General features: G+C 46.7%; 1 protein-coding gene across 4 annotated transcripts in view; it reads right to left on the reverse strand.

Moving 5' to 3' along the window:
• Positions 1 to 2,487: 2,487 nt before the first annotated feature.
• SH2D3C (SH2 domain containing 3C) overlaps positions 2,488 to 14,404 on the reverse strand; it is a 74,986-nt gene continuing 63,069 nt past the window's right edge. For 2 of the 4 annotated variants that reach the window (XM_079961973.1, XM_079961974.1), the window contains 7 exons: positions 11,442 to 11,566; positions 10,024 to 10,595; positions 8,161 to 8,276; positions 7,670 to 7,841; positions 6,907 to 7,018; positions 4,936 to 5,142; positions 2,497 to 3,891 (listed from right to left, as the gene is read on the reverse strand). In XM_079961973.1, the coding sequence (XP_079818099.1) occupies positions 3,716 to 3,891; positions 4,936 to 5,142; positions 6,907 to 7,018; positions 7,670 to 7,841; positions 8,161 to 8,276; positions 10,024 to 10,595; positions 11,442 to 11,566 (1,480 nt within the window). In that variant the 3' untranslated portion in view covers positions 2,497 to 3,715. Of the gene's footprint in view, positions 3,892 to 4,935; positions 5,143 to 6,906; positions 7,019 to 7,669; positions 7,842 to 8,160; positions 8,277 to 10,023; positions 10,596 to 11,441; positions 11,567 to 14,404 lie in introns of all 4 variants that reach the window. The other 2 variants (XM_079961972.1, XM_079961975.1) reach the window with 2 other exon arrangements.

The following is a 14,404-nucleotide window of genomic DNA, read 5'->3' on the forward strand; positions in this document are numbered from 1 at the left end:
TACGGTTCCTGCCATCCCCATGATATCAAAATAAGCTCCAATAGACAAGAGGGGAAGACTCAAGAGCAGCAGGTGCAGACCTTAGAGTACTCCAAGCAGGCTTGGGAAGGCACAGCACATCGAATGATTCCTGCCCTCCCCAGAGGAGGAGGAGACGAGTGGTGGTGATAGGTGTCTCCCAACTGAGGGGAACAGAGGCAGCAGTGTGCAGAGGAAACAGGCTGTCCCGGGAGGTGTGCTGTCTTGCAGGTAGAAAGATTGACGATGTGGTGTGGAAGATGCCAAGTGTTATCAAGCCCACTGACCACTCCCGCTTCCTTCAGATTCATGTGGGTACAAATGATAGTGCCACACAGAGCCTTTAACATATAGCACGTGTCAGAGCTGCCTCTAGGTCCCAGCTCACAGAGGACCAACGCTAGGCTGTAGTAACGTACAAAAGTCTTTATTGAAGTTCAGTTTCCATTTCAAAGCCACAGCGTGCAGCCCTACGTCTTAAACCCTAGATCGGCGAAGTCCCGTCTGAGTCTCCTCCCCTATGACACCAGTTTAAGATCCTAGCCCTGCTCCACCTTTTACGCTGCTCTCTCCTCCTCTGGGTCCTCCTGCCCGCTGGGGCATTGCCCTTTCTGGACTCTTCCGACGCTGAGTCACTTAGCTCCTCCCCCTCCCTCCGGCGGGCTTTAGGACCCGGTTCCCAATCCTCATTCTCTGCTGTCCCACGCTCCTGTACATTTGAACTTGCCTCTCGCGGCAGCCCAGTGACCTTTCTCCTAACCGTTACACTACTTCGGTCACTGCTTCCCTCTTCCGGGACACTGGCCGGATCTGACCTCTCCTCCGTTGTCCGACTTTCTGATGGAGGCGTGGTCAGCCCTGCCTTATCTTCTCTCCCTGGTGGGGAATGCACTGGCCCCGATCCTTGGGACTCTTCCCCCCCACTCTGCTCTGGTGGGGAAGCTGGTCCTGATTTCCAGCTACTGCTCTGGGAGTCCCTGCTGCCCCCTTGCTCCTGGGGCATTCCCCTTGGGAACCCCCTACCCCTGGCCACTGGCGCCCCCTTCTGTGAATCTTCCGATTCGCTGGAGAGGCTCATGGAATCCCTCGGTCCACTGTCCTCTTCTCCTACGCTCCCCTCGGATTCTTCCCCTTCGCTCTCCATCTCCTCTCTTCCCTGTGCCTCTGCTCCTGAGCCCCTGGCAGCTATTTTGTTCTGTTTTCATATCTTAGCTCAATACATTCTGTTACTTCATGTCTAACACTATTTTAAGCCTCCTATTACACTGCATGAAATTTGTATCAGGATGGACAATCTTTTAAATTTCCATCCTAAAAATAATAATAAAAATATCATTCTCCTCAAAAATCTGCGTTTGAAAACTATCGGGGGGGGGGGGGGGAGACTAAGAGAACACTGCCACCAATTGGCCAATAATTTGAATTGCAGTGCTGAGGTTTAAAAAATCCCTCTCTTCTGGGGGTGGTCAAACTGCTGTTAGCAGCACCAAAATAACCTCCCTATGGTGTAAGCCTGGGCAGTATGTATGGAGGCTGTGGGCTGTCGATACGACAAGACTACCCCCTTGGCCTTGCTGATGTGGTCCAAAGGAAAGCAGAGCAATGTTTGGCACCAGCTTGGCTGCAGCCGTTGAGGGAGGGAGGCATACAAGGCACCATCCAACTATCTTACAGATTTCACTGTAGATTTATGTAGAGTTTACTCCTTAGGCATTTCTCCCGAAGATATCCCACAAGGGAGGCTTAGGATCAGAGTTTTCCTCCCTCTCCCATATGGGCTACCTTCCTAGGCTGATGAGTCCCATTCGCCCCTCATTTCCCTCTACAGCACATGCAGAAACCGCTTTATTGACTGCTGGACACACTTTTGGTCTCATCCACTCAGTCCACCAGAGCCTGTCTTCATATGAAGGGAAAGTCCCTAATTCACCAAGGGTTTGAGATCAAATACACGTGTACAAATAGCAGGGAGAAATTCTAACCTTATTCCCTGCAGCCTTCATGGTTTTTAATTGGGAGGGTGGTTAGATATGTCAGTGGACTTAGTTATACAGTGGTACCTCGGGTTACATACGCTTCAGGTTACATACGCTTCTGGTTACAGACTCCGCTAACCCAGAAATAGTGCTTCAGGTTAAGAAGTTTGCTTCAGGATGAGAACAGAAATCGTGCTCCGGCGGCGCAGTGGCAGCAGGAGGCCCCATTAGCTAAAGTGGTGCTTCAGGGTAAGAATAGTTTCAGGTTATGTACGGACCTCCGGAACGAATTAAGTACTTAACCTGAGGTACCACTGTACTCCTCTTTTAAGCAGGATGAGTTAGACTTGTTTATATTAAATACATTGCCAGATGAGAAATACTCATTTGTGTGTTGCTGTTATTTTTAAAATGTCTTTTTAATATTTTACTGTGTAAGTCGCTTATGGGCACTTGAGTACAGAAGTGCAATTTAAAAACAATAAAGAAATAAAATAATTTGAAAAAAATATACGAAAGAACATTTCTTGAAGAAAAAAAGCATAAAAGTTTATTGTATGCAAAAATCAAGAGAAGACACTCCATGGTATATGTACATTAATTTACAAGAAAAAAAAATAAAGAGGCAAGTAATTATTTACAAGATGTCCCTTTTGAGTACAAATACACACATACACACACTCACACTCCCAACGTGGATCTTTTTATTTACAAGCAGAAAAAGGCCCCGAAACAAACCCTGAACCAAAGTCAAATAAAACAAAATTTTAAGATGTTAAAAGGTGGAAATGGGGACTCGGGCATATTATAAGCTTCAGGGGAGAGAGGCATATGTGAGGGTCTGTCTACACATTATGAGGAATGCTGAATGTAAGGACATATCACTAGTTGCTTTTACCAAATGTTGGAGAGTGGTGGGCGGGACGATGGTCAGCAGCAGCCATGTGTTCCTCATTATGTGTAATTAAAAACCCCTAAGGCCCTTAATTTGCTAAATACCTGGAGTTGTGGCCTTGAAGAAACCCCGTGCGTAACTTACTGGACCCAGGAACAGCTGTGAACATTCAAAATAGGGAGTCAGCACTGACTGGATATTGCAGGAGCCTTTTTGCCTTCATTAATTTTGATGGAGGACAAAACAAAGAGCTGACGAGAGACTGGCCATTCTAGATTATACTTCAACAGCAAGGTAGCAAGGGGACCAGATTTCTGCTCTGGACTCAAATGCAATTGTGAGGTGCAAAGGTCGGTTTTGACCAGGTGCAAGTTGATGCAAGGTTCTACCTCATACTGATGAGTTTTTGAACCAACCATGAACCGCGCTATAGGCCTTAAATGCTATTTACTCTGGCTATTAAACCAATCTGAGCAAAGCATCCTTCATACACTGCTTGAAAAGGCGCCTGTGGTAGGTGAGAGGAGCCATGTCACTGCCAACCTTTAAAAGAAGGAAGCCAGCCCTGTACAGATCGTATGCTGATTGTCAGTAACTCATGCAGGAAAAGGCCCATTCTACTACAGCCAACTTCCGGCTTGGCTACTTTGTTCTTAAGATGTTTTTATGGGCAGAAACCAACCACAGGGCTTCCCCATGCCCAGCCTGAGATTTACTTCCCACAATGGCAACATCCTACCAAGGCTGATGTAGAGAGGAATGTGCTAGTAGCTCTCGGCACCCTGCTCTTCCCTTGCTGTTCGTGCCCAGAGCTCACATTGTTGGGCTACAGCTCACTAGATCGCACTGCCGGTTCCAGTTTGTGGGACAATGCTGTTAGAACCTTGTTGAACTTCTCATAGCGCTCACTCTGGCTGCTCTCGGCCCCTCGGCTGCCCCACAGGAGGCGCAGCTGGAACTCTGTGCTGAAGATCTCAAGCAACTCTGGCTGAGGCTGGAAGCCTGTAATGAAAGAACAAGCGTGCTTGTAGAGAAACTGTTGGATAATGCCTTGATAGACAAAGCCTATGATTCTATGGGAGCAGCCGTGGAGACCACATAACACCGGTCTTGAAAAACCTGCATTGGCTCCCAGTACGTTTCCAAGCACAGTTCAAAGTGTTGGTGCTGACCTTTAAAGCCCTAAACAGCCTCAGTCCAGTACATCTGAAGGAGTGTCTCCACCCCCATTGTCCTGCTCGGACACTGAGGTCCAACGCCAAGGGCCTTATGGCGGTTCCCTCGCTGCAAGAAGCCAAGTTACAGGGAACCAGGCAGAGGGCCTTCTCAGTGGTGGCACCCACCCTGTGGAACACCCTCCCACCAGATGTCAAAGAGAACAACAACTACCAGACTTTTAGAAGACATCTGAAGGCAGCCCTCCTTAGGGAAGCTTTTAATGTTTAACAGACTACTGTATTTGAATACTTTGTTGGAAGCCGCCCAGAGTGGCTGGGGGAACCCAGCCAGATGGGCAGGGTATAAATAACAAATTATTATTATTATTATTATTGTTGTTGTTGTTGTTGTTGTTGGGTATAAATAACAAATTATTGTTGTTGTTGTTGTTGTTGTTTCTAATTCAGAGAGAGAAACCACATGGGAATGCTTAAAGGTCTGAGGGCACAAATATTTCTTATTTTGACAACAATTCCTTCTGGTTGGTACCCATATAAATATGGGGATTGTTGTTGTTTTGCACCCCCCTTTGACACCTGTAGGGTGAAACCGCCTGTACCACCCTAACTCCAGCACTGACAGTGGTGATCCAGGAGGACCCCAAACATATTGCTACTCAAGGCAAAGGAGAAGATGCCACCGTCCCCTGCTACACTCTGCATGCAGAAGCCAAGTTGACAGGCAGATCAATCTTAGTTCAACATTGGCATCATAATGCCTGAAGGCTACAGGCTAGTTTAGGGAGTGCAGAACAGGCCACGGGGCACACACTGCTCTGTCTTCCCAACATGCTCGTAGCTGAGCTTTGTTCCACATGGCCTTCCTTACCCTGCAGCTTCATCTCTGCGTTGGTGTGGTATAGTCCACCATGATGAGCCACCATTCGTGCCGCTTCCAGGTGGGCCATGACTACCTCCACACCATTATCCAAGTTTTCCCAGGGCTCGGGGTTTTCTGGAACTGCTGCGTCCCGTTCCAGAAGTGTGATGAGGGGCACTATGTGTGGGAAGGTAGTGTTGGACAATGGGGGGCCTTCTGGAAGAAGAAAACAAAAGGATTTATTTATATGAGGAGCTGAGCTGTCACTGCATATCTTGCCCTGCACCATTTCCTTTTGACTAGCTGCAGCCCTTCAGAAATACTCTGTTTACAAGTTTGAGGTTCCTGGTCTGCACTATACTAATCCGGCTATGCCCACCAACCCTTCCCTGGCAATATTAAAGAAATTGTACTGCATTAGTCAGACCTGACCTGGAGTACTATGGCCAGTTCTGGGCACTATGCTTAAAGAAAAATGTAAAAGTGGTTTAGAGGAGGATAGTGATGATGGTCTAGATTCTAGAAAGCTGCTGCTCATCAGAGCAGATAATGCTGGACAACATGGGCCTGGCATAAAGAAGCTTCCCATGGTTCTATGTCTCTCGCACGCAAGTTCTTTGCTATGCACCCTGGACCACAGCACAGAATTAAAAGCAAAACCTTCACTGGAGGTTTTTAAGTAGAGGTTGGCTGGCCATCTGTCATGGATCCTTTAGCTGAGATTTCTTCGTTGCAGGTGGTTGGAATAGGTGATCCTTGGGGGTCCCTTCCAATTCTACAATTCTATGAAATATTTGCTAATGCTCACACAAACAACACTAGACAGATAAATATACAAGGCTAGTTTCTACATGATGCCTAGAGAATAACTTGCACCTAAATATTAGCAAGACAAAGGAGATGGTGTTGGACTTTCGGAGGAAGAGAGGGGAACTAGCCATTTTGTATATCGGGTGTGTGGGGTGTGTGGACAGAGTCTCTTCCTTTAAATTCCTGGGAGTTTGCCTAGTGAAGACCTCTCTTGGAAAAACAATATAACTCAGGTGGTTAAGAAGGCCCAACAGAGACTCCATTTCCTCAGGGTCTTGCAAAAGAACAATGTTAAACAACAATTGATGACCTCCTTCTACCGGTCCACGATAGAAAGTGTCCTCTCATATTGTATCACAGTGTGGTACGTTGGCTTGACAGCCATGGACAGAAAGTTTTTACAGAGGGTGGTGAACACAGCACATGATATCATGGGCTGTCCCCTGAGCCCGCTAGATGACATCACAAGGGATCATTGCCTTAGGAGAATGAGAAGAATTCTCAGGGACGATTCACACCCCGGCCAGCACCTCTTTAATCTTCTACCCTCGGGCAGGAGATATAGAAGTATAATCAGTTGTACCAACAGGCTAAAAAACAGTTTCTATCCGTGGGCTGTTAGGCTGCTGAATGGAAAATAATATAGTGCAACTGACTTTCAGGGTTGGTGTGTTGTGTGACAAGCACACAGAGTGCAATGAGATTGAGTGTTTGTGGGGGGGGAAGGGAGGCTTGGTTAATTTCATTGTACACAAGTTGTACATTGACAATAAAGCTATTATTATTATTAGTTTCAAAACTTAAGCATTTCTTTCATTTTGCTATCTGAGGCAAAAGACATGATGGCACTCTACTCCAAGGCGTATACAGAAGCCAACTGGACTGGTAGTTGAACCTTACTCCAGTACTGCTGAAAGGACTGTGCCTTCCAGGGGCAGGCTGCATTGTACTCCCAGCTCAGTCCACTTCCCGCCCCTTAGCAACTGCTGCCTGAGACAGCTGTCTCACTTTGCCTCATCATAGAGCCGGCCATGTCTGTTAAGTAACAAACACAACATGTGAAACTAGATGATGCAGCAAAACAGCAGACTCTGCGTAACCTAAAAGGGAGTGAAACCTGAGGGCAGGCTCACCAAGATGGGGGTTGGCTACCTTACTTCCAAGGCTTACCTTTGCCTTCGTTCAGGCTTTTAAGGAAAGGCTTCAGCTTCTTCTCATAGAGAATAGCTCCCTCCGTGTGACGCTGGCGTAGAACCATCCAGGTCTGCTCCAGACGTGAGATCTGAAAGCCAAGGGGGAAAGGGAAACATAAGGGGAGGGGCACTGAAGCAGAGCTATTTATTTATTAAATTTGTATACCTCCTTTCACCCAAAGATCATGGGGCAGCTCACAACATAAAAGCACAAAACACATTGTGGGGGCTGCAGGTGAGCAACCTATGCCTGGAAGGGATACCGGATAAAACCTGGCCTGGCTCACAAAGCCCCTGTACTGAGAGGTTTGCTGGGGTGATTTGGGGTGTCTCTCTGGTTCCCTTGGGCTCCTTCTCATGGTTTCTCAAAGGGGCTTTGGATATCATCTGGAAACACAAATAAGCGTAACAGCCTGGAAACTCCACTTTCTTTATTTCTTTGCACATCCACTGCAATTTCTGCCTGGGGCTCATGCTGAGCCAAAACTGCACATCTGTCCTGCTTCAGTTCTTCAGGCCTGACTATGGAAGCACTCAAAAAGCCAGTGAGGGTGTCTTGCACACCTGTTTAATGGAGCTTCTGGTAGTATCCAAAGCCCAAACTCCTTCTACAAGGATGCTGGTAGCCCAATTTGCTGACGGTCTGCAGGGGATTCCAGAGATCAGCAAAAATGCAAGCTGTGGGTAGGGGCAGGGCAGTGGCCAAAAAAAAGGCCACTTGCTTGTGCTCACACAAGTACCTGGGTCATTTCAAGGGCATCCATCACAGCAGCAAAACTGAACATGTTGCCCATGGTACTCTTCAGCTCAGCAGCCAGCTGGATGGTCTTGTGAAGAAGGGAGGCCCTCTCTTCCATGCTTCCTGTGCAGCCCAGAATATCTACAGCAATCATTATGGTCATGGTATGGAACCTAAGGAAGGAGAAGAGGGAAGGAAGAAAGTGAGGAAGCCAGCTGGAAACAAAGAAAGGGGTGTAGAAGAAGTGTTTCCAGATTTCTACTTCCCCAGCCAGCAACTTGGGTATTCAGAACCTTTGGGCAATGGGTTTCTTAAGGGCCTTAAGGGCTAGATTTTAAAAAAGCAAAAGCTCAGAGTGCCAGAATGCTAAACTCTGCACCTAGTTTCACATTTCTTGCCCTTGAATCTCCACAGTGCTGCCTAAAAGGCAGCAGCCCTTATCTCTGCAGGAGAGACAGCATCTCTTTTGTTTGCCTGCCCCTCGAACTCTACCTTTCCAACAAATCAAGCCGAAGTTGATGTCCGTGGGGCAGGGTGAGTAGCTCCATCCCTGAGCTCACTCCCATGAGCCTCTGCATCTCCTTGGTAACGCCCAGTATCCTAGCAACCTGCAACAAAGAGGGGAAAGTGGTTTGATTTCCATCCTTGGATGCAGAAGGGAATCTTCACAATGCAAAGGACTGATGATGATAATGATGATGATGATATTTTTAGTTACTAAAAAAGTCACTGAAGAAACAATTGTTGTTTGTTAGAATCTCTGCAGCCACAAATCATTGTTCTTAACTGATGCTATTTCAGCTTTATATCCCACTTTTCTGCATTTCTGCACGAACTAAAAATAATTTTGTAAAAAAGCAGCAGCAGTGGGCCTAACGCAGAGCCTTGACCCTCCCCTTCAAAATTCCTCGCACTAGCTGTGTTGAGCATACAGAATGGCTTGGACAGTGCTGGTTTTTCCCTTTCCCAGAGTCCTTCATGCCTGTATAACAGGCAATAATTAAACAGGTCACAGAGCTGGGTCTGTGTCCTCTGGAGCAAGGGGTGTCTCTGAGCAGGAGGAAGGCAAGATGGAGAAAGGCTGTCCTCCTGCAGGTTCCCTCACTCTGGCAGCTTCAGCTGCTGTGCAAAACATCTGGGGACGGGCTCAGCAAAATTCTCTTGTGACAGGCTGTCGGCTTCAGCCTGGGAAGAACAGATAAGCGTCTGTTCCGGACCAGCCAAGGACAGCCTTACTCCTGGGACAATTTTGGTAGGTCTGCTTCCCAAGCAAGTGAATAAACACTTGGCGCTGACAAGAGAGACGGGCATCACAGTGCAAACACTTAAAGCCCAGAGCGTGCCATCCTGTGTAATGAGACTTAAAATAAATTAGCAGCCATTAATTTTCTATGAACCTGTGATTGAATTACAGAGGGCCAGGGAAAATTGGGGTTCGGGGCACAAGCCCCTGGGGGCCCTTGGTATGGTGCTCTCTGGTATGCCCTCTCATAAGTTAGTGCCCCAACCACCACCAGGCGACCCCCCTTCTATGCCAGGACCCCTTTCCAGCAGGATTGTCCAGTGGAGGTAATCCTTCTTTTGGCTCCAGGTGGTCACCACTTTAATTTCCTACAAGGTCCCAGGCATATCGTCACATCAAATCAATGTGGAATATAAGACTGGTGACCAACCTACATGTGCTTTCTCTGAATGTGCAGGTCAGCCCAGAGCTGATCATCCAAACAGAATTCCCAGTGTCCAAATGCAATGCGCTCTGTCTGGGGCTACCTTTGAAGGTGACCTGGAAACTACAACTAATCCAGAATGCGGCAGCTAGACTGGTGACTGGGAGCAGCCGCCGAGACCACATAACACCGGTCTTGAAAGACCTACACTGGCTCCCAGTACGTTTCCGAGCACAATTCAAAGTGTTGCTGCTGACCTTTAAAGCCCTAAACACCCTCAGTCCAGTATATCTGATGGAGTGTCTCCACCTCCATCGTTCTGCCCGGACACTGAGGTCCAGTGCTGAGGGCCTTCTCAGTAGTGGCACTCACCCTATGGAACGCCCTCCCATCAGACGTCAAAGAGAAGAACAACTACCAGACTTTTAGAAGACATCTGAAGGCAGCCCTGTTTAGGGAAGCTTTTAATGTTTAACAAACTACTGTATTTTAATACTTTGTTGGAAGCCGCCCAGAGTGGCTGGGGAAACCCAACCAGATGGGCGGGGTTTAAATAATAAATTATTATTATTATTATTATTATTATTATTATTATTATTGCAATGCCACCAGCACAGCTGGTACTAACTGGCCCTATTCTGAACGAAAGGCAGCCCAAAGAGGCCACCAGCAACCCAAAATCCCATACCAGGCAATCCACTTGGGTGATATGTTTGGCCAGAGTCTTGGCGTCCACTTCTGCTAGGACTTCCTTGACCTTCTTGAGCACTGCCATCTCCAGGGGCTTGTTTTCCAGAGGGATAAGGAGTGACTGAAAGATAGCTGGGTTGAAGGTGGAGGTCCTTTCCACAACAGGGACAACAAAGCCCACACTGTTCAGATCCAGCCTCTTCCTGGGCCCCACCTCCACGTCAGAGCCATTCAGAGCAAGCCCTCTCTGGCCCTCGTCCCCTTTTAGCCTCTCGACGTAGCTCTTGGCTGGCATCTGTTTGCCCTCTGCAGTTGGCCTGTCCCACTGAACTGGGGAAGGAGGATGGAGCTGGCAGTAATGTCCTGTGTCCGGATCGCTATAGCTGCTGACCGAGGGAGAAGGAGAGGCCCTTGAGTAGCCATGGGAAGGGGTCGAGTGGGGGCTGTCGGACTGATCAGCCTTGCTACCATTTCCTTGGCACAGCTGTGGTTCACTGGAGCGTCTTATGACGGGGGATGACGGGGTTATGCCACTGCCCGCTTGGCCAGTCTGTGGTTTTAGCCGAGTAACTGCAAAGAGAGGTAGAGAAAGGGGTTTTTTTATTGTAAGAGTGGACACAGGCAGCAAAACAAGTATTTGGTTTGCAACAGTAATGTGTTATGAGGTCCACACAATCATCTGTGTGTGCCCATGTTGCCACTTTATAACAATTTCATCAAAAATCTGAACATCCAATTCACTCAAAAATGGTGCCAAACTGTTGCAAATTCTCCCCTGAAAGCTTTGGTGGTGGAAACCGAAGGGTTTTTATCATAGGCCAAGAAATCAGCCCTCGACTACTTAACCTGCGGAAAAAGCATTGTGAAGTGTGGGATAATAATTACTTAACACAGCATAGTATAACCCCCACCCCCCAAAATCAAATTAGAATGAACGCTCAATAGTTGACATCATATGACCTCCCTGCAAGTTTTGTGCAGACACATTATCATTTATTTGTATGCTGTCTTTCCAAAGCTAAAACTATGCTCAATGCCGTTTCCAACATAACTATAAACATAACAAAAAGTAGTCATAAACAATAAACAAAGCAACAGAAAGTACACAACCAAACTGAACATTTCCACATAAATCAAAAGATCCAAAATAAAGATAAAAATTAACAGCACCAACAGCAGCAACCTCTGCCAAAAAAGTCCCCTAAACAATTACGCAGCCCTTTTATGTAGGAGGACTTAATAAAAGATAATCTGGAAAGGACCAGAAAGTTTTGGACTAAAGACCAGGACGAAAATGCTTTATAAACAGCAGGGAGAAGTTCTCACATGCCATTGTGATTACTCTTTATTATACATTGAATATTTCCCTCACCCTCTCCATTTTATTTTTATTTGCTTTTTGAAAACTGTTCCTACCTGTGCTGTAGGCTGCAGTTGCAGGGCTCTCAGAGATGGGAGACATTGAAGAGTGGAGGTCTTGGATTTGATCCACACTGACCGCACAATTCCGGATGATGTCTCGGTGATGTGGCAAGGAGACGCTAGGCAAAGGATAAAAGAAGCTGTTGGCACAAAATCCTCCCAAGAGAACCAAGCAGGGCCAGACTAAGGGGCCAGACCCATGGAATAAGTGGGGATTGTTGCTTTGATTAAGGCAAAAAGGGATTCTTGCCTGTTTGTAGAAAAGCACAATGCCCACATCAAGTGGACCTGCTTTATCTTCCCTCAATCTTAGTCGCCTCACTTTGCCAATGACACGGGTCTGTTCTGTTTGTGTGGTGCCCTAGTCTGGGTCCAGGATGCTAAGGTCTCCATCAGCTGGGACACTTTTTCCGTATGAGATGTGTGGTGGCATCACCCAGCCACAGTCCTCATCGTGGAGGATGGATTACCAAATTGCATAAGCCAGCAAGGGAGTCGGTTCTAATTGAAGGCCACAGTACCGTAAAAGTAAAGTATTATTCAAAAGCAGGAGTTCTATTTCACACAGGGGAACTTACGAGCCCCGGGGATATACAGAAGATGCTTCAGTTTCTTCAGACCTAGAGCAGCAAACCTCTTGCTAATGAGAAGCTTGGTTCAGCTGGAACTCCACACAAACCTCAGAACCGCGGGTGGTATTCAACTAGGTTCCACTCAGAGCAGACCTACTGAAATTCAATGGACCTAACTTAGTTCTGCTCATTCATTTCAAAGAGTCTACAGACAGCTGAATGCTGCCCTTTGTTTACTTTGCACATAGCCAAACAAATGAGTGTGGTGCCATTGCCAAGCAACCAGAGGAAGCTATAGTGGTTTTAATAGGACCTTCTCCATAGTTTCATGTCTTCCCACCTACCCACAATGTGAACAATGATGAGTATAATAAGCCCACTGCAAGTGTAATGAGTCCCCAGAAACTTTTGTTATACCTAATGCAAGTGTATCTGATATTTTATTATTTTCATTGATTTCTATTTTGTTTGTTGTTATTTTACTATATATGAGGTTTTAACGTTTCATGATTGCAAGCTGCTTTGGGATTACCTTCTGGCTGGAAATAGTTTATATAAATAAATAATAAGCAAGTGAATATACCTCTATTCAGCTGTTAATTAATTCTGAGAAAGAAATTAAGAGGCTTCCCCTAACAAGCTTCTTCCCCTGGTAGTTAAGTCTAAGGACTTATCCACACTTACCTTTCGCAATGCTTTTTCCAGGTACAGGTCCACACTTTAACGCTCTGTATAAGAGCATTGTTGTTGCCCTGGAGTATTTCCCACGAAAACCTACTCTTCAGCACTCAATCGGAGCAAACACCAATTTGGGTTTTCTGCAGGTTGCCATTTGCTCCGATTCAGCTTTAAAGAGCAGGTTTTTGTTCAGAAAGCTCTGGAGTGAAAAGAAAAACGGGGAGGTTGCATGTGGTCACAGAGCTTTAAAGTGTGGACCGTGCCTGGAAATAAGCAGAGGAAAGGTAAGTGTGGAAAAGCCCTCACTTGGGAAATTTCCAGGGAAATGCCTCCATCTTTTCCCCATGAGGGGCACCTCAATCACCTAGCTGTGGGTTCTGATTCCCCCACACCTTCGTCTGACCTCCCCACTCCTCTGTGACAGGAAATGTGAACTGATTTGTAGGACTCAGAGCTAGAACTCATTAGAATTCAGGAGGTAGGGGTAGGATATAAATTTAATGAACAAACTATATATTTGACCTCATCTTTGCTTGATTCTGAACCCTTTTCCTGGATGTTTCCAGCCTTGGCTGCTCTCCAAGATATCCAGGCACTGTCCTCCTACAAGCCCATGCTTGCCTATGCCAGCAACTCAGGATATTGCTTCTTTTTGCCTCCCCTTCCTCAGGGCAGGTAATTAACAGATTCTCTCTCCACTTTCCTCTCCCTGCCTGTCTCTGAACCTTCATGTTGACCCCAATGCCTGGTGCACTGCGGTCCATAATGCAACTCTGTCCAGTTCCCAAGATACACTCCATTAGGAGCAATCTCCTAGCCCCCTGCCCCCAATAGGAACCATTTCAGTTTATGGCCCAGGCAATGTGTGCCTGGGTACTTGATGGGATTTGCAATTGCGAAATCTCTTGCTATTTTATATTTCTGTACTTGCAGTTCAAGCCGCAAAGCCATTTCACTCACTGCCTCCAAATGAAATTATATTCATTTATATTGGTAATTTGTTGGTTCTTCCCAGTTCCCACAAATGAGAAAAGCAATACTGGCATTTCTTACATAACTGTGCCTGTTGCAGTAACCTCAATTCCATGCAGTTGTCTCCAGAAAAGAACCCTGAAGTTGTATGTCTATGAGCAGGTGTTAAAGGATACAAGCTCATGATCACTGTCTCCCTTGGAGCCAGAGGGTTGTGGCTAACTAAGTTCTACTCAGAACAGACCAATTAAAACTAATGGGCCTAAGTTACCCACATGCATCATTTTCTACATGTCTCCTCTGAGGTTGAATGCAACCCAGAGCAGAGAAGACAACGGCAACTTGAGGGGCTGAGAGAAATAGGCACAGCCGCTGAGACAACCAGAGGCAGCCCACCATTGAGAGTGGAGTCCACAGTAGAAATTGCACAAGAGCAAAGGTGGTTCTCTAACACTCATGGCTGGTCTCCCTTAACATAGAAAGCTGGATGCACAAGGGGGCTCTGCAACAACCTGTTGCAGTACGCAATGTTTTTGGTCAGGGTGCCATCCAGCCAATCACACCCTCTTGAGGATGCTCCATTCCATTTCCTCTCCCGCTGGCTTTCTGCCTACCCTGCCCTGCAACAGTTAGCACTCCATGCCTACTGAACTTGCTCAGACCTCACTGGTCTGTGTTTGGCAGTCCCCTCCCTAGGACTCCCTTTGCCACCTCCTTTTGTCTTTCTGTAACTCT

Source organism: Podarcis cretensis, assembly GCF_951804945.1.
Source record: "Podarcis cretensis genome assembly, chromosome: Z".
NCBI lineage: Eukaryota > Metazoa > Chordata > Lepidosauria > Squamata > Lacertidae > Podarcis > Podarcis cretensis.